At 33.4% G+C, this 13,195-nt stretch overlaps 1 protein-coding gene across 3 annotated transcripts in view; it reads right to left on the bottom strand.

Moving 5' to 3' along the window:
* Nucleotides 1–521: 521 nt before the first annotated feature.
* The window catches only part of LOC128869275 (GATA zinc finger domain-containing protein 10-like), a 146,415-nt gene continuing 133,741 nt past the window's right edge, over nucleotides 522–13,195 (bottom strand). For all 3 annotated transcript variants that reach the window (XM_054111811.1, XM_054111812.1, XM_054111813.1), the window contains one exon: nucleotides 522–2,357. In XM_054111811.1, coding sequence (XP_053967786.1) covers nucleotides 2,250–2,357 — 108 coding nt within the window. In that variant the 3' untranslated portion in view covers nucleotides 522–2,249. The remainder of the gene's footprint in view (nucleotides 2,358–13,195) is intronic.

A 13,195-nucleotide genomic window follows, 5' to 3' on the forward strand; every position in this document is an offset into this window, starting at 1 on the left:
TTTCTCATGGACAATTGTATGTAGCTTGCTCACGAGTTGGCAAACCATCGTCATTATTCATGCGAAAGATGAAAAAACCAAAAACGTTGTCTACCAAAAAGTGTTACAATAAAGTTCGAATGAAATTGTATCAAAGAATTTGCTTTGTTTCTTATTAATTTTATTCTCTTTCAGCAAATCATTGAATTTATCGTCTAGCGAAGCGAGTACGCTAGTTGTATATAAAAGCATAACATAATATCTCAAGTCAGTGATGCTTTAAGATAATGTAGTTTAGACGCCAGTTTAGTAGCCCCACTACTAAAATCACTAATTAATGTATGGAAAATTCCTATTTCGTTAATGCTTTTGAAAATATAACTTCGTATATTTTTAATGCTATCAATTTTATTATTTACTATTTTTACTTAAATATAAGGTATATAAAAAAAATATTTTAACTTACCGAAAAAAAAATTATTTGAAGGAAATAAAACTACAAAATGAAAAGAAAAGTATATTTTTTATTAAAATACTCTGTATAAAGAGAAAGCTAAGCTCTTTCTGAAGATTTTGTTACATGTAAGAATGAATATATTATGAATATGTCTATACTAGAGACCGTGAAACAAGTACTTTATCTCAAAGGGAAAATTAGCTTCGTGAATCAGGAACCTCAAGAAACTTAATTTTTTACTGCATTGCTTGCGGTTTACCACCAGTTATAAATATCAGCAAAATTGGATATCTCTTGTAGTTATGCAAAGTGGCACAAATTTAACTTTTTTACTAGATACTGTCTAGTTCCCAATTGTTAAATAGGATTGACGTACGGCGCCGTTTGCAAAAATGATAAATTTTGCGCCACCTTGCACATTAGTAGGAATTTGCCGGTTTTGCCTGAATGGAACCTGACTCCAGTGGCAAAGTTATAAATAGCGCAAAAAAGTCGGGGTATTCAGATATAAAAACTGTTAGTTCATGCTTCAAAGAGAAAAATAGCGCCAAATGAGTGTACAGGTAAAAAATATGTCGATGATAGCAAGCAGAAAAATTGTGGAAAAAATGTGAAAACCTAAGTTTGCTGTGCTAACCACTGGCCAGAAAAGGGTGTCATATTCGAGAGGCGAAGAGTTTGGAGAATTTTACACACATGCATATGTAAGCAAATTAAACTTTAGTTTACCAATATGAATACTTCCTTTAAATGATTCCATTTGTTTCGTATGTGTTGAAGCATAAAAAATGTACAATAAATTAAAATATGTTACAAATGCCTTCCTTGGATTTTTTTTTTTGTTTCTTTTTAAACAAGGTCATAAAAATTAAAATGGCAATGATAAAAAATATATAAATTTAAAATATATTGATATTTTCTATTTAGAATATATTTAATTTAGGTGATCGGCTGTACTTTGGCTTGATTATAATATTTTTCATGACCACTGAAACCAGTTTGACAAATCAAAGTTGGACTTAAGATATTATAAGCATTTAATGTAGTTTAATTTTATACAGATACTTCAAAGGCAAGCAAGAACAAAGCACGTTGCCTGTAATATTCTCAAAAGCGAAATTGGTAAACAATTAATAACCACTAGAATATTTTTAAACATTATATATTCTTCTATATGTGCATAAACTTTACTTTAAATACATGAAATACATCAGAGAACATGACTAAGAATGGAGTTCAAGGGATCAGGGTAATATGTAAATTATTTAATTTTGGTGGCACAACCCTTTGATCATCTTGCTAAATCCGGCGAGGTTATTGGCTATATTGCATATATTGCAGAGACAGTGGTCAATAATGTACATATATTGAAAAAAAGAGTGACGAATGTAATAATCAATAGAAATAAGACTACCGAAAGAAAAAGGCATGCTAGAATCATTCCGATTCTAGCTCTTGTTTTCATACGACTAAAATGCTAAATGCCGGACCACAAGTGAATTTTAAGGTATTGGATGCGTTTTGTTGACTTTCACTTAAATCTACAATTCCCGATGAATTATTCACCATAATATAAAATTTTAGCAAACAATTCGGTATACAAGCATAACATTTGTTTTAAAAATGCTAAGCTTTCAATGCTTCGTTTCGTTTGTTAGATATTTTGATTTTAATTTTTTACTATTTCAAATTTAATTTTCATGTTCCAACACATCTACATACATAGATGTAAGTATACTATATGCATACGTGTATGAATATATACATATGTGCTTGTGTTAATGTGTATGCGTGTTTTTAACGTGGAAGAGTACTATACACAACGGAAGAGATGCCAACTCACACGTTGCAGTGTCGACCAACATTCTTCTAAAGTGCGTTCACTGATGGCGGCGGCGCTGTTTGAGCGGGATAATTGTAGCTGTTGTTCGATTTGACATTTTCGGCGATGTTGATTATTTAGCATGAAAACACAAAAGAAATATTAGATTAGTTTTATTTGCAGTAAGATTTTTTTTTCTTAATAAGTCACATTTTCGTTAAATACTTATTTAGACTACATGCATAGGTATAATTAGTGATTTGAAAATGGGAAAACAAAAATAAAAGACTACCGGAAACGTTTACTTTTGCGCACCGTACTCGTTTTGTAATGTAGGCCAAATATTGAAAAAAAGGTTCAAAAGTAACTCAATGAAAGCAGTGCCATTGTTTTTTTTTTTTTTTTAATACGCGAATTTTTATTCCTCGCATAGAAAATACCTAATGTTTTCATCTTTTTTTTTTACTCTTGTCCCTCTTTACGTTGATAAATGAGTTTTGAAGTTTTTGATTCCAAAATCATATTTTAACAAATGGGCTATAATTCCGTCTTCAATACGCAGATCTAATTAAAATTTGGCAGCTGGTTACATAACTTTCTTTTAATTAGTAAAACCATTTCAATTCTATTTTCAATTTTTATTTTACAATATGGTATTCATCCGAGGTTTGACTTTAAATTGAACCATGAAATGCTAATTTTATTTGGACAATATTTAATTTAAAATAATCTGAAACTTTTAAGATTTCGGGCGGAAAATTTTTTTAAAACTCAAAATGTTTATATGTATTCACATATTTTTGGATACACATACTGCCGTATATAACAAAGTCGAGAGGGTATCTATATACAAAAACGTCCTGAATATTGCAAAAATGATTTTAATAATTAATATTTAGGAATAAAAGTACTTTAGGAAACTAAACTGATGCATTCTATGAGAACCATGAAGTCAAAAGTTCCTCGTACGAAAAAAGCGCGAAAAAACATATTTAACATGCCATAACTACTTTTAGTGGACCATGAAAAAAGCTGATACGGATGTGAATACATAACAAAGAAATCTCTAAATATGTTTTAAATTGGAACATTGCTGAAAAAACAATTGGAACATGGAATGACCAGTACAGCCCAGATTTCAAACGACAATCGGAATCTGGAAGTTTGAACGTACTATAGACTGAATAAATGCATACGTGTATTACAGGTCCAATTAAAAAAGCATTTCTCTTTCATGTAAACTGTGGACTAATTCAGTTAGTAATACAAAAATATGTGAGACTTAAAATTTAAACAATTAAAACAACATTTTAGGACAATGCATACATAAGTACACATATTTTGGGTAAAAATTAATTTTTTTTATTACACATGAGAATTTTTGTATGTATGTATGCGAAGCAAACACTCAATTATAGTAAATTAATATTAAGCATACTATAAATTTTTTCATGAGTGTGAAAGAAAAATGCATTTTAGACCCATCTTCAAGAGCGTATATACATATGTAGTATGTAGTATAAGCTAGTATGTATAACCGGAGAGTATTGGAGCTAAAGGAGCAAAATTTAAGCAGGTTGTAGCTTTGAAAAGAAGAAGTTGTTGTTATATTTTAAAATAAAATTAGTTATTTAAAAATAAAATATGAAAAAATTTAGATTCTTCCAGGTTTCACTATTTTATTTTATTAACAATTATATGGGAAAAATTACATAATTTAAATGTTTACAATGAACACAATGAGCACAATGGAAGAATTAAAATTTGGAGGACTTGCACAGACATTATAAGATGAGTTCTCGATCCAAATGTTCTTTTGCAGCTCTAGAATAATTGTTGGCTTAGTCACATAGATTTTACTTAAAAAACCGCAAAAAGTAGTTTAGTGGAGTTAGATGGCATGATCTAGGTGGCCAGTTTATGGTGACAGCGTGAAACTGAGATTACAATAATGCAATATTTTCCCATGTTGTGTGAATTGTGGCTCCATCCTGTTGAAAATAAAGGTCACCTATGTACATATATTTCTTTAAGCTCAGGCCATAAAAAATCTTCAATCAGTTGTCTATAGCGATGTCCATTGACAGTAACAACTCTTTCATTTTCATCAATGGGCCAATTATTCCACCAGCTCAAAAACCACACCAAACAATTCATTTTAGTGGATGTAATGATATTTCTGAAATTACTCAAGGGTTCTCCCTAGACGCGGCAATTTCGTTTGTTGACAAATCCATCCAGTGTGAAATGAGCTTCATCACTAAAGATGATTTTGCGTAAAAACCCAACTTCATGTTTGAAAAATCAATTCAAATTTCTGTATAAGTACTGCTTTGAAGAAAACATTAAATGATCTATTGTAATAAACCATCCGCTTCAACGAAATTAAGTGAGAAGAGCTTTTGTTATTATTGCCGCCTAGCAAAAAAATCTGTAACAGGTCTCAGATAGTAAAACCGTTGCTGAGCGATAGTGGATAGTGTTTGCAATTAGTTCAAGATTTACTAAAAGCGATTGAAAGATTACTCCTGACCATTGAAAAATGACTCCTGGCCATTGAAAATCCCTCCCACGAATATTTTACGAAATTCACTACAAATATTTTCAGTAATCAGGTCATAAAAGACATATGACGGCACACTGAAGTACAGCCCAGTTGTCGTACAATGTTGTTATTAGAGAGGTGCCATTTGTAAACATTCAGGTTCAGTTTGTATTCAGACAGCAGTCACTAGTCACTATTTACTATTTATTATAGACTAAACTTGTAACTGCAGTCTAGACCCAGTTCTAGATATTTTCAACCAAAAACTAGTGAAAAGTATTATTAAATATTTTAAAATACAATTAGTGAAAACAGTTCTATAAAATAAAAGAATTAATTGCAGAAATTTATATAAGAGCCTTTCAAATAAAGATAAATATTTAATATACTATTGTATACTTATTAAGGAATTAAAATCCTTTTGTTAAAAACTAATTGTGAAAATCTCTAATAGATATATTTAAGAGCAAATAATTTTATAAAATAAAATGATAAAAAAGGACAAATGTACATATATAAAAGTCCCTAAAACCACATTTGCATAAGTATGGATTGTTAATGGCCACTACTAGTGCTATCTGAATTCCGACATCAATCAGACATAACTAACTAAGCGTACAAGGTATGTACATTGTAAAAGTCCGAACTGGTAAGAGTTTTGATGGGATGTTTCGGAAATGATGTTTCCTTGTATCGTGACGATTCGAATTAGTAATCAAGATCATGCGATTTACAGCTTTTGAATTCCCTATGGACTGAAGTATTATGAAACCAAGAATTACCAATCAAATTCATGATCTGGGACACGAAATTTTACACACCATATTATCGACCCAGCCTAACGAGCTTGTGTTCTACCATATTCAAAGTCCCTATTTCTACACTCCTCGTTACAGTTAAACTACTTACCTTTTTATTAAATGCCTTTTTAATGAATTATTTAAATTTTATAGGTTTGTTCTGGAAAACTAGAAAATTGCTTGAAAATTAGGGAAGACAGTAGTTTGCACTCAATTTGAAAAAGTTCGCACTGATTTACATCCAGATGAATTCCATTAAAATATGGAGATTACGTATTTCTGAGCTAAAATCAAGTAATTGGACGTACCGTGGTAAACAAGTTTTGGTTAAAAGACTAGATGGTATGGTACAATTTTAATGTCGCTGGAACTATAAGTAAGCATCAAATAAACCCTTTAAGTCCGATATTAATATCCAAAATACATTAAAGGAAATTATAAATACAAAAAAATATCGTAACGAAACCAAAAGCAAGGCAGGCGAGTTTGGAAATCAAAAGGCAAGAATTGATCATGACAAAGCAATTACATCGTGTTCCTCTGCACATTCTAGGGTCATTTTTCTTAGACTTAATATTGTTTGCGCTTTCTGCGACGCTGACTGGCGTCGTAAGAAATTTCGCTCGATCCCGAGTTTTACAAAATGTAGTTAATGAGTTTAATTTCAGTATTTCATGCTTAATTCCTTTCTTTGTTAATGAATTATTATGGATATAGTAGATACTTTATTAGTTGTATTGTGTGATGATTTTAATTTTATTTAATTTCTGTTTATATTACTTTTGATGATTTTATTTATATGCTATTCTTCATTTCAACATTGAAACATTTTACACTCAGTAAACAATATTTAAACTTGTTTGGCCTTACTTAAAAAAGATTTTCTTACAACTGTTCCGGCACAAAAGACTTTGAATTGACAAACAACTTTTCCGAAAAATTGAAAGTAAAACTGACTATGCTGGCTGGAAAAAATTTACGTTGCGATAGCACTGTGCGGCAGTGAAATTATACTTTTATGGAGACCTAGTTCAACTTGTATTGTAGGTATAGTAAAACTAAGAAAAATGGTATAGGAGAAATTTCCAATACACCCCCAAAATCTCATTTTATGGCCATAAAACCGTTTTTCAATAGGTTGATGTGAAGAATAACTCCTAACTTCGCCAATTTCCATCCGATTTCGAATTTGCTTTTTTAGTTCGAAAGAACAAAAACAAGCCTTTTTGACAGTGTGTTGACATTTTTTCTGAAATGACAACTGACGAGACTGTAGACGGAAGTATTTGGAATTTTTTTATTTTTTCTCTATTTTTTCAACTTTGACATAATTTTTACGATATTATCCGATATTGAGGATTTTTTTTAGTACCCTATTGTTATAATAAATTTAATTTTGCGTCAAATGAGCTATATTTGACTGTAATTGAATTAAAATTAAAAGAGTTGTGTGAGTTATAAGATTTTATTTTTTTTTTTACTAATTTGGTATGTAGGTATAGCTTACGCTAAATGGGAATAAGGACGTGTTTTGATGCGTTATTATAGATACGTAATATTTATTGGAGTGTATATGTATACATAAGAGTACACTGTACTGCATACACCAGAACTGGTTAGAACTTACGAAAATATCTGACATATTATAGCACTTTTTTTTTTCAATAGAAATATGAAAAAGCTCCCAAGTGTACCAAAGTTCACACTGTACATTGATTAACAAAAGAAGTTTGTTATTATAATTTAACCTTATTAAAGCGTCAAAGTTTTATTGTTTGTTTCATTGAAATTCAAGAGATATAAATCTAAACGTTGCCAGAAAAGTCGAATTTCTCAATATTCTCCGATGATGTGGCATCATCAGCCTTATCATAAACCAGATGATTGTTATTGTTGTAAAACGGACGTAAACGGTCATCATTATAAAACTCGAAAGCACATAAAGTATGCTGATGTTGCAACAGTTAAGAACCCCGTAGTCTTGGACGATATGATTGACTCAACTGCAGGTCATGAACTGAAGGAAGTTCAACTCATTGCTGATGATGATCAAACTGATAACAATAAACCTGATGATGAAGAGTACTTTCCGTCTGGTTCTAAGTCTTCAGAACGACACATTGTATCAAATTCTGATTTTCAGGATCTTTCTCGTGATTTACTTCTATCGGGAAGACAATCCGAAACGCTCGCTTCTCGATTTAAACAATGGAATTTAGTTGATGACGACTTCGGATGAATGATGATGATCGAATTTCTTACAGAGAAGTATTCAAAACTGATGAAGAGAATGACAAATGTACCGTACCATACTAAACTCCAAAGGGCCGTTTCCAATGCATTTTTAAGTTTGGAACCAGTTCCGTTGTGTACTGCACCGTACCGCACCGTACCATACCGTACAGTGCTGCACTGCACAATACTCCAATAAATAGTATGTGTTTATAATGACACTTGTTATAATTTTCATGCTTCGAAACGCATACCAAATCTCGTAGTAAAAAAAGAGAAAAAATCTTAAAACCCACACAACTCTATTCATTTTAATTCAATTACAGTCAAATATAGCTCATTTGACGCAAAATTAAATTTACTATAACAGTAGGGTACTAACAAAATCCTCAATATCGGATAATCTCGTAAAAATTATGTCAAAGTTGAAAAAATAGAGAAAAAATAAAAAAATTCCAAATACTTCCGTCTACAGTCTCGTCAGTTGTCATTTCAGAAAAAATGTCAACACACTGTCAAAAAGGCTTGTTTTTGTTCTTTCGAACTAAAAAAGCAAATTCGAAATCGGATGGAAATTGGCGAAGTTAGGAGTTATTCTTCACATCAACCTATTGAAAAACGGTTTTATGGCCATAAAATGAGATTTTGGGGGTGTATTGGAAATTTCTCCTATACCATTTTTTTTAGTTTTTCTATAGCCACAAGTTGTGCTAGGTCTCCATAAAAGTATATTTAATTTTTTTTTTTGTCACACAGTGTAGTCTATTACAAAAGAACTTAAAGTATGGTGACTAAAAATAGAGGCATGACCTCTACTGACATGTACTGACTAAAAAAAGTACATTCATATGTGTCATAGACTACGCGACATCTGGTTATGTCTGTAGGACAGTAGAGCAGTGGAGAAATGTGCATCCAGGTCTGTCTTACAATCCAAACCCCGAGAAATTTGGAAACCGAAAAACGACGTGGATATCGGTGATATACATACCGTTCCAATAGGGTGAAAATTCTGTAAAGCGATTCAAGACAGGCGACCGCCGTAGCCGAATGGGTTGGTGCGTGACTACCATTCGGAATTCGGAGAAAACGTAGTTTCGAATCTCGATGAAACACCAAAATGAAGAATAAGTTTTTCTAACAGCGGCCGCCCCTCGGCAGGCAATGGCAACCTCCGAGCGTATTTCTGCCCTGAAAAAGCTCCTCATAAAAAATATCTTTAGGTACGCTATTTTTAAGAACTGATGAGCGGACTCCTTTAAGGCAGAGTTTATTTTTCTCCGTGGACTTGACTCATCGTCTAAAATTTATAAGGCGGTAAGCGTTGGACGTCCATATCCGACAACAAATTAACTCGAATTGCATCTCATCTTGTTACTCTTAAAACTGCAAAATATTGGATGTAATGACATAATATAGGGTTATTCAATAGGTGCGGTTCAACTTTTTTCCGATAGGCCCTCCCTACGACGCAATATTTTTTATTTTTCGCTTGTCATTTGTAAACTTCATTAGTATACATTTCATAATGGAACGCTACCCACTTGAGCAACAATTGCAAATCGTGCAAATTTTTTATGAAAATAATCGTTCTGTTGCCGCTACTTTAAGAGCATTACGGCCATTTTACGGTCCATTTAACAAGCCGTCCCGTTTGGGGTTATGTGAAGTCATTGGTCTACAGTAACAAGACGGCGACGATTTGTGAGCTCAGAGCCAATATTGAACGCGAAATTGCTGGAATTTCGGACGATTTATGCAAAAGAGTGGTCGAAAATTGGGTTCAACGATTGGACTTCGTAAAACGTGCAAGCGGTGGTCATGCAAAAGAAATCGAATTTCATACTTAAATGTATATGTTCAAACTCGATAATAAAAAAAAAATTAGTTAAAAAAGTCAAACCGTTTGTGTTTTATTCAAAAAAGTTCAAAAGTTGAAGCGCTCTTACTGAAAAACCCTATACATATATGCCGACGACATTGCATTAACATTGCAGAACAGCCATATCCAAGTTCTGAGCGAATTATTACAAAACGCCGTGCCAGTCAATGAGTAACCCGCTATCAGAAATTGTTTTTCTATAATTAGATGCATTATGTCTGCAACGTACGGGGTGTCCAGTGGCATAATTAGGAATTAAAAGCTAATTTAAGAAAGAATTACTAATGATCAATGTTTATTTCAATAACTATTACAAAGAATACAAAAGATTGTGCTTACTGTACGAAATCGCTCCAACATTGTCTCGCAATTATTTAACGCAAATTGTAATCGTTGGGTTTAAGCGCTTACACGGTTTGAATTTTGAAAGGTTGAAGTCTAAGATTCTTCCTCAATACACAATAGTTTTTGGGAAGCCCAAGGGCAGCCGCTCTCTTGCGTACGATTGATGCGGGTTGCCGTGCAAACTTGTCGAATATTGTAACGTGAGCAAAATCGACTACGAGGAATTGCACACAAATCATTGGTCTTGAACCTAATCATTGGCCTTTAAAACCTAATTCTTTGATCGGACCCACCGTACCAGTCGTACCCACTCGGCTACAGAAATCTGGTCGCTAAAAAACATTATTCTTTGGGTATATGGAGGGAAGGTAATATCCCAATTTTGCTATTGTGCCTTTCTGAAATTTTAGGACCATTTCAGAATTTATTTACCATTTATTCTTTTTTTTTTTCACCACCGGAAATGCTTATTAATCTAATAAATTCAGACGCTGATATAGTAAATGTAAAGAAAATGTTCATCAATATTTTCACGGCCATCTTAATTTACGAACTGAATTCAAGTTATAACATAGTCGTAAGTAAAGGCACCTTTTAATTAAAACCATACTTTAAATTAAAATCTGGTCTTACATTGTAGAACACCTTTCTGAATAGTCTCGGAATGGTCTATATTGTTTTCTACGTAAGTAAAAACATTCAGGCATACTCGTATACAAATAGGTTTGTATTTTCTGTGGTATATACAGGATGAACGATATGAAGTGTTACCAACTTCACACTGCTTGTATCTGTAAAATAGCTCATGACATCAACCCCAAAATTGTTCTAATGATAGTTTAATATATTGTTTATAAGCCATCAAAAGCATTTACGTCTCAGTTTTGTTGAATTTTTTTTTTTCGGTGATGGAATTCAAACGTAATAGTGTGATTGCGTTATATTTGGCTGGAAAATCACAACCAGCCATTGTTCGTGAGCTCAGTCACCTCAAAGTGAATAAAATGCTTGTGTATCGCACTATAAAACGGTACAATGATACAGGTAACATTGCAAAACGCTATGGAGGTGGACCAAAAAAACCCGCAACAACGCCAGAAATGGTTCGGAAAGTGAAGGCTCGACTTGAACGAAATCCACGTCGAAGTGGAAGAAAAATGGCCAAAGAACTGAAAACATCGCAAGACAGTGTTCGACGCATATTGAAAAATGAGCTCAAGGTCAAGGCTTACAAGTTCCAAAAAGCACACGATCTTTCACCCCAGCAAAAAAAAGTTCGGTGCGAAAGAGCAAAGGCCTTGTTGCCCTTCACGAACGTGGCGAATTTCCTAACATTGTGTTTTCTGATGAAAAAAATTTCCCAATTGAGCAGTTCATAAACACTCAAAACGATCGTGTTTACTTGACCGAACCCTCATACGAGAATTTGAGCCTACGTATGGCCACTCGAAGCAATTTCCCATCGCAAGTAATGGTTTGGGCCGCAGTGACCGCTGATGGATGCTCTTCAATCGTTTTTACCGAGCCTGGTGTCAAACTGAATGCGACTTATTGTCAGGAAAATATTTTAGAAGCTGCTTTAGAGCCGTGGACACGCAAACATTTCGGTCGTAGACCATGGATGTTCCAACAGTACCCGGCACCGTCTGATAAAGCTCGTGTGAACCAAGAGTGGTTAAAAAATCGTGTTCCACCCTTCATTTCGTCCACACAATGGCTTTCGAATTCGCCAGACGCAAATCCGATGGACTATTCCATCTGGTCCATTTTGGAGTACAAGGTGAGGACTAAAAAATATGCCAGTATGGATGCGCTGAAAAAAGCGATTATACGAGAATGGGTCACAATACCTCAAGATCATATTCGAGCAGCATGCAACTCATTTTTTGACCGTTTGAAGGCTATAGTCAAGGCAAAAGGTGGTCATATCGAACTAAAGTGAATATATGTTAAAATTGTAATCATGTTTGAACAATTTTGTCTTTGAAATCAATAAAAACTAATTTCACACAAAAAAGTTATGGTGTTTTGAATAGGTAACACTTCACCCTCTACATGTATTTGTTCTTCTAGAAGGGCCCACGTGAAGATGAATGTTCAATTATTGCAAAGCAAGGCTGGCGATAAATGCTCGACATCCGGCAACTCAACGAGCGAAATCATTTAGTCATGTATGTGTGTGTAAAAGAGATTGCGTGCATGTTGTGTTATACTAGCTTTTTTTCACACGTGCCTATTTATGTAACTTAACTAGCAACTATACTAAAGGGCTTTTCAATAAGGGCGGGTAGATGTTGAAATGGAATAAAATGGCGTTTGCTGTGTGGCACGTAGCGCCGTCCTGCTGGAACCACATGCCGTCTAGGTCCATATGGTTCAATATGGGCCATAAGAAATTGGAAGGGCCACCACGTCTACCGAAAAATGGGCGCAATGCGCGCGACGTTTGCGTTAATGAACACTCATTTTGATAATAAAGTTTTATCATTTGAACGTGCTGTTCAATCGTGTAACTTGCCATGATGATTTGGCATAAACAACTGAATAATAAGCAAAAAATTTGACAGATGTCAACAAAACAAAATGGCTGCCACAGGGCGTCAAAATCGACCCAATAGAAAAACCCTTTATATAACTGATGGGTATTCGAGCACACGTAAGTGAAAAAATGTAGAAACAGCCGGCATTTTTATTGTTTTGACCGATTTTTTACATATTTAACCTGAGTTTCCTCTGCAATTAATCTTTAAATTAAGGCATTGAGTTTGGTATTTCCATACATAAAATTTAGCCAACATAATTATTATTTGACAGCTGAAAGTATGTATGTACATATATTATGTATAATTGTTTTTTAAAAAATTGTTTGTGAGGAAAATGAAGAAAAAATAACGAATTGTATTAGTTTATAATAGATATATTGAGCTTTCCCAGTCAATACAATCGAGTTTTGATTACAGCCGGAAACATCTCTTTGCTCTTTGCAGCACTAGAACAAAATGCAACTGGAACGAAGCTAGTAAATGAAATGCAATTAAATTTCGTCCCAATCAATAACGTTTCCTTTATTATAGAAAAGACACCCTTTTTTTGAGATATCAATTGGAACTGCTTTTTCCCGCAGCTCACGGTG

Source organism: Anastrepha ludens, chromosome X, assembly GCF_028408465.1.
Source record: "Anastrepha ludens isolate Willacy chromosome X, idAnaLude1.1, whole genome shotgun sequence".
NCBI classification, from domain to species: Eukaryota; Metazoa; Arthropoda; class Insecta; order Diptera; family Tephritidae; genus Anastrepha; species Anastrepha ludens.